Here is a 7,624-nt window from a genome sequence, read left to right on the forward strand (position 1 = left end):
GGAAAGTAAATTATACTCTCAGAAACAGAATTTTATTCTCAGCAAAGCCAGAAACCAGAAACATCGTTCATACTATCTATGTACTTGCCATATGCAAGTGAGAGGGAAACCCGTAAATACTTTAGAGAATAAGCGTATATGTTCTCAATAATTTGTATCAAAATACTTGGATTGCTTGGAATGAGCGCATTAATAAGTATGTAATGGATATACGAAACACAGTACCGCACTCTTGCGAATTGAGAGTAAATTTGTTCGACTTTCGAGTGAGTTATTGGTTGCTCTTGAATCACGGTTGAACAAATTAGTATTCAAACTCAACGTTCATTTGTTTATATAGAAATATAATTGATAAATAATATAAAATATTATATATAAATAACATGGAATAGTGTACAAAGTTAAGGCTAATAAAGATGTTGTGAAGTTTAATATCTTCATTATTTATTATTATTAAAGTCGATAATTGTGGTTGCATTATAAAAATTCGCTGCTACGTTAATTCCGAAACATATTGAGAATTTTCTAAGTTTTATCGCGAATTAAATAAATTAATCTATATGCATATGAGTGCGCGTACATACATATATATGTAAATATATATCTATATATAAATTCTTACAAATAATTCACAAATCAAAGGTTAGAACAAAATACATATATATGAGAGTTTAGAGCTCTCATATATATATATATATATGTATATGTATATAAGCATATATATATGCATAAGTAGATATATATTCTGGTATCATTGAAGTTCAAAGTTAGTTGAACAAAATCAGTTGTAATAGCATTATTAATATACTTAGGTGGAGAAAGGAAGGAAAACAATAAATAAATAAATAAGTGCATGCGTGCTTAAAGTGAAAATTTGTGAAAGCTAAAGAAAAGAAAAAAGCCAACTTAATACTATCTGTCTACGCGAGAGAAGTAACGGATTTTTATTCACAGTGCAGTATTTTTTTTGTTATGAAAAGATGTCATCAGACTGGTCAGAATTAACAGAAGAACAAAAACAAAAACTGCAACAGGTAAGCGAATGAATCGTTTGCGCGTGCACATAAGTATATAATAAAAATATAAATACTTACTTACATGTTACGTTAAATAATAAAAGTCTTTTGTAAACTATATTAGGATAGCATAATTTTAATTATGTGGAATGCAAAGAGAACTTTAAAAACTTTTTAAAATCCGAAAAGGCTTTCTTCTACAAGCGACCATTACATGAGGATAGATTTTCTCGATTAATCCTTCCGCCTTCAATATAACGAAAAACGCATCATAGCACAAAGCCCGACATACCATAGTATACCATAGCAATGCCGAGCAGCATCGCACTGTACCGCAATGTAATAGTAGCACTACTAGCTCTTGTAGCTCTTGTGTACAAACGAGAGGAAGCATTAACATATATACCTGTTCAAGCCTGCATGCAGCATGCCGGTCTTTCCCTATTTAAATGTGATTCCTGTCAAGGCAGTAGTACCTTCTAACTAATAAATTTGCCATATTTCTTAAAAAAAAAAATAAAAACGAGAGAATTATATCTCTTTAAAAGTTTAGTTCTAATTTTATCTAAGATATGACTGAACCATATAACAAAATTGAAACCCGTACGCAGCTTCTGTGAATTCAATTCTCGTTAACCCTGAAATCAAAGTGTTATTAATTGAATGGATAAATAGATCAATTGAATGCAATAGTATACGCAAATTATAATTTTTGCGAAAGCTCAATATATCTTGCTTCATGCTCAAATATATATCTCAATATAAATCTAGTCTCTTCCGGGTCTGATCAAATGTTCTATAAAATTGTATGCTAGTGAAACTGTTCTCATCTTCCATAGTTCAGATTCTTCTTGCAAAGTCTTGAATTACCTGCACTGTATAAACACGTTTTCTTATTGATCTAGTGATTATGTTCGCACGAAATATATCTACAGGTAAATATATGCGCACACTTATGACTATCTATTAATAAATAACATGACAGGACCTATTTGAAATAGCGTTCTACATCGCTAAGGCAAGCTTAATGGGCAAAGTCTAGTTAAACAGCTTAACTTAATGCTTAATGAGTTGCTTATAAAGTTTTTAAATCAAAAGTGTATAAGTTCCGACTTACTTATTAAAGAACCTTTTTTGCCAAAAGCTGCCACCGAAAATAATCATTCTTCCGCCTTTGCTTTACTACTTAATTTCCTTTTTACTCTTTTTCTACGCCAAAGAATAGCAAAAAAGCGAAGAATCAAAAAACGAGTCCAACTTAAGGAAGCGGTACATTTGACCAGAAAGATTGATTTGAAAGATTGCTATAATGATTTTAATAGACTACACAAAGTTTCGTGATCGCTGCCGTTGACTAAAAATCACGGAAAGTGTAAAGCGCACAACAATCGAGGAGTAGACGCCAAGAATGACAGTTGTATTAGATAGGCCTTTCTTCTTGGGGTTCATATAGCACCTCATCATCTCTTACACAAGAGATAATCCGCGCAAGTATCCATTTTAAATATCTGTCCTCCTAGTTGAACGGAGTTGAGAAATTGTTTTCAGCAAAATGTTTTCAATAAAGAACTCTTACATTATAGTGTACATAAATAACGAGCTTTTTATGACGCATCTATATAGCGCGTAATGTAGACTTTCGCTTGGGTGACGATATTGCAAAACAGGAAAACGAAAAGAGCTTTAAGTGCTGCTTTAAACGTTTTGTCGCAAATAATGAAATCACGAAATCGTTAGGCCTCACACTAATTAATTCCGTCTACCGAACCGAATTCTAAAGAGAACAACTAATACTACTTCACTCTCCACCAAAAACTTAATAGCACACATTTTCATTTTCATTAGCGGCGGCTCGCATTGCAAACTAAAAATGATGAGATTTCAATAGGTTCAGTAAGTAGTTGCGAATGCCGTGCGGTGAACAAAATTATGGCTTTGGTCGTTTTATTCTTGACATTTGTAATGCAATGAGACAACGTGACGACTGGAGTGCAGTTCAAGGTAGAAAACGCAAGAGACGCAATCGAAGCAGTCATACCTTTTCAAAGACTTTAAAATTGTTGTAATCTCACTCAAATGAAATTATGACAAGAGTGATATGTAACAGTTAGTTTAAATATAAAATGAGTAAAATTTTTGCTAACTCACCGAACCGAAGGGAATGAAAGTAATTTTATTAAAATTTTGTGAATGCAAGACGGACGAACGGACGGACACAATTGCATCAATCAATTCTGAAAGTAATTATCGATCGATCGGTCTAATTAAAGCTTTTTATGTACATCCGCATAAATTTAATATATCCTTACAACACAAGCAGTGTGCAGAGTATAAAAATAATCCGGTCAATGTCATTACTGCAAGGTTGTATTTAAATTATATTAACTTCCCACTTACCCGCTTAAGTAAAATCAGTTGCATAAGATGCATGTCTAAAAATACAAGCGCCTGTATAAGGAAAGAAGCTTGTGATTCCTCTTGCAAACAATCTCCTACTCATGACTAAAACACTACTATTTTGAAATTCAATTCAACCTCGCTGTACATATTTTTGAAGGTCTCGCCTCCATAAAAGCAAGCACTCGCATAATGTTTTTTTTTTTTTTTTTTGTATTTTTTGCGTGGTAATCAAAACAATTGCGTTTTATTATTTGTTGATAATTAATTTTTTTTTTTTTTTGTTTTGTTGCCTCACTTCAACGGTTTCAGAAAGCAAATGTAAAAATGTATATACGTTTTTAACTATTAATTAACCATCAGCGCAGACAGACACGTACGATTTTGATTAAATACATTTACGAATTCCGTATTCGGCTTAAGCCAAGCATTGGATGATTACGGGATCGAAATTTAAGTAAAAAGCAACTCCATCTTACCCTATTCGTCGGCTAATTTCAGCGTAAACTCGGACGCAATAATGTAAAAATGAAAAATCCTTTTCATACTTTATAGCAAAATGTTTTCATCAAAATATGAGGAAAAGATTAATTTAATATTATTTTAATAATGTTTTAAACTTTGTGCCTTAATTGTTTTCCTATTAGTATTCCTATAACGAGAAAATTTCCTCTTATATAAAATAGATTTGATTACAAGCTCCTAAGATTTGTAGTTAATAACCGCCATTACGTATTACATTATAATCTAAACTCTTGTTTTGAGTTTAATTGCTTTAGTGAAGTATTAAGATGATTAATCTCTAGCAAATTAATCAGTCAAGCTTTAAAACTTGAACGCAATAACGTTAATTATAATTCTGTAGGAAGAATGAATAAATTCGTAAATACCTAAAACTTTTGTAAATCGCATGAAACAATTGATCGGCCAAAGTTGAGACTAAGATCGATCTCAAAGCGTAATTTCGGTGCATGAAAATCGTTTTTAATTACCTCGGATTAATGCATTTAATTGAAGTATTCTATCTATGAAGGGTGTAGGATTTCCTATGACTTGGCGAGTGAGTCATTTTTTAAAGATTCAGACTGTTATCAACTTTCAAAGATGAAGAGATTAAGACGCGTGCGAAGGTTCAGGTTTTAAAAGGAACGCACTCTCCTTACAAAAGATCCGTAAGAGGTGAAAAGCAAACTAAAATAGGATTAAAACAAGTCAATAATTTCTATGCACCCATTGACACTTTTACATCAATATATGTACATATATATATATTTACCATATATGCTCATATATCGGTACAAGTGACTTGGATATTGCTGCTTATAAGCTCTACGTTTCAATTGCTTACAAGCTACTGTTCAGTACATATCAAAGTAGGAAGACATGGACGTCAATCTATAGCACTATCTTTTCTTTTGCTTTAGAAAAAAATGCAATTGAAGCTTCAAGCGATAGTTCAGCTATTGACCAGTTACAAAATGGTTCGCGAAATTCCGTGCAAAAATGTTTTTCTTGAAAATGATGAAATTGATCATTAAAAACAACCCAGAGGAGTGAGCTTCAACTTGAGTTGGAAGCTTAGCTCACGATTGCGGATTATTGTCTAGGCTTGTTTTCTTCTCATTAGCATTGGTTCATATATAGCAGATCAGTGGCTATGCAAAATTAAAGATGTGCAAAAATGAGTCACTACCAATATTGTGTCGGAACCGCGAGGACAACCACAAACTACTCAAGAGAGAGAAAGAGAGAGAGAGAGAGAGAGAGAGAGAGAGAGAGAGAGCGAGAGATACTGATGGTGCGATTATTAGGCTTTTTTTTTAAATATATTTTCATTTCCGATCTTTATGTTAAATATATATACATACAGATAAATATATGATAAGATTTCGGTATGGAGAAGTACACTGCGAAAATCTGGCGTAAGGAAGTTCTTTCACAAAAAAATGTCCTCTAGTACAATTAAGATTTTCCGGCTTGTTGTACCTTGCATCATTTATAATATAAAGATAAATAATAGTAACCTGTAAATATGTCTTAAAGAATGTTCTGCGCATTTCACAGTCCAATGGTGCAGAAAACCTAATTTAAGAGCTATTAGGGATAATACGTAATGTTGCGTGTGTTACAATACATGTAAAATATTTCATATACATTTATATAAATAAATAATTTGTTAATATTGTTTAACAAAAATTTCAGTTCCGTTCGCAAGTCAAAGATGTACTCAGGGAAACCGATGATGATTACTTCTTGCTGCGCTGGTTAAATGGTATGTATTTTATACTCCATTTTTGCTTAGGAGTATATACAAACAAGAACACATACACATACATGCACCTAAGCATCGATGAACTCCAATAAAACCATAGACTTACAAAATAATGTGCTCGGACAAATAAAAAAATAGACGTTTATAGACGCTTTATCTTTACTTGATATTGTACCGAAGGTGAAAAAAAATAAGAAGAAAATTTCCTTGATCTCCATTTGCAAGCATCCCAAAAAATGCTTGCCACAGATAAGGGATTCATTTATTCAATGGTAACTATTCAATGGCGATTAGTTGAAACGAACTCAAAGATATGCAGCATTTAAGCCGAGTAAAGCGTCATAACGCCGTTTAAAAGTTCTTTGCCGTTCCTTATACATATCTATTGAAATTCAAACACAATAATAAAGAAAATTATAATATCACTTGAAGTTCTTTTGTCTCAGAGATAACCTAAACAGAGGTAGCACGGGCGGCAAAGCGTCTAAGTGCTTAACACTAGAGTACTACCGGTGTGGCCGCGTTCGAAGAAAAGTCAGAAGCATTTCTCAGTTAAAGATGATCTTGAAGCATATATCGGATCGTAACGCATGAATGAAAATGAGAAAAAACTGCGCTTTTTTAATGTGGTTGCCTTCGTCTCGTATCTATTATGGGCAGAGCATGAGCTCCTTTTCTAATTCTTTTACTTCTTAATCTACTGAGGAATATATTCGTCAAATATTAACATTTTATCTTAATTTTTTTCTACGGCAGCAATGCCGCGAAAAAGTGAACCAAAATTACATAAGCTCAGTACCCCCAAAGCTAGAGGAGGTGGTAAGAAGGAAGAAAAATCAAACATAGGTGTGCATTCAAATCGAATCGACTGCATAAATAAATAAGTCTTTTGATATAAGTAAAAGTCCGAACAAACTTGAAACGAGTCAAATTGACGTACCCGAGAATCGGTTAATTCACACCGTGCTGTATCGGAATAGCGTTATGCGAAACTTTTTTCATTTTCTTATTTAAATTAAAACATCGTATATAACGACACAACTTAAACTTAAATATAACATAAATCAAAAAAAATGTGTCTCGTGTTGTATCGAAACCTTTTATTCGCGTTGTAACTGATCCTTGTTACAAGATATCTTGATACTATTGAAAATCGGTCCACCTTTTCGACAACTTTCCATAAAAAAATTTCCGTTTTCAAAATTTCTCGACAAAACTCGCTGTGTAATAGTATTTTGACATTTTAAATCGACATGAAAAATGTGCTTCGGCTATGGCAATATTTTGAAAGCCGTCTCATCTAACCGTTCCTACTAAATCGTCCAAACTGAATCTTTACATGATAAGATAGCAATTTTCTAAATTTCATGGTAAAAATTGATTCGTAATAGCAAAAAATCAATCCGAATACCGAATTTGGACCAGGTAGGCTTTCTCTTGGATGCCACCGCATATACGAATGCTCAAGAAGTGTGAACCGTTGCGTATCGAAAAAGCCTTAAGGTTACTGTTTTGTGACGAAGAGAAGATATTCGTGGTAGCAATTTGACATAAACATTAAGTGGACCACATTTAAGCCACATGGTTTTTACTTCTTGGACCACATCCCCTATAAGATTTCTGATGAACAGAAAGGCTCTTCAGAAAAAGGCTTAATTAATTTAAGAAAAAATTAACGACAGGGAATTTGCATCAGACAGGTCCATTTTTTAGCACCCAACATATATAAGGGCACTCACGAGCCCTTACATGAAGTAGAAAACTAATTTCTAGCTTTTTGGGAAGTAAATTAAGAAGATGTAAATAGGAATAATTTGTAAAATCGAATTATGAAACAAACATAAGACAAAAAGGGCCAATAAGTGAAATAAACTAAACACCGTAAAGCCTATAGAGAGAGAGAGAGAGAGAGAGAGAGAGAGAGAGAGAGAGAGAGAGA

At 32.9% G+C, this 7,624-nt stretch overlaps 1 protein-coding gene and 1 long non-coding RNA gene across 2 annotated transcripts in view; one reads left to right on the forward strand and one right to left on the reverse strand.

Annotated features, from left to right (window-relative positions):
• Positions 1–373: 373 nt before the first annotated feature.
• Positions 374–7,624, forward strand: part of LOC119631457 (SEC14-like protein 2) — an 11,135-nt gene continuing 3,884 nt past the window's right edge. Inside the window, exons 1-3 of the mRNA XM_038023679.1 lie at positions 374–642; positions 813–1,034; positions 5,616–5,685. Coding sequence (XP_037879607.1) covers positions 981–1,034; positions 5,616–5,685 — 124 coding nt within the window. The 5' untranslated portion in view covers positions 374–642; positions 813–980. The remainder of the gene's footprint in view (positions 643–812; positions 1,035–5,615; positions 5,686–7,624) is intronic.
• LOC119631458 lies at positions 2,218–3,592 on the reverse strand. The gene is made up of 2 exons (XR_005246656.1): positions 2,593–3,592; positions 2,218–2,532 (listed from the first exon to the last, which is right to left on the reverse strand). It is a non-coding gene; the product is annotated as an uncharacterized LOC119631458 (long non-coding RNA).

The sequence above is a fragment of the Glossina fuscipes genome, unplaced genomic scaffold, assembly GCF_014805625.2.
Source record: "Glossina fuscipes isolate IAEA_lab_2018 unplaced genomic scaffold, Yale_Gfus_2 1, whole genome shotgun sequence".
Classification (NCBI taxonomy): domain Eukaryota; kingdom Metazoa; phylum Arthropoda; class Insecta; order Diptera; family Glossinidae; genus Glossina; species Glossina fuscipes.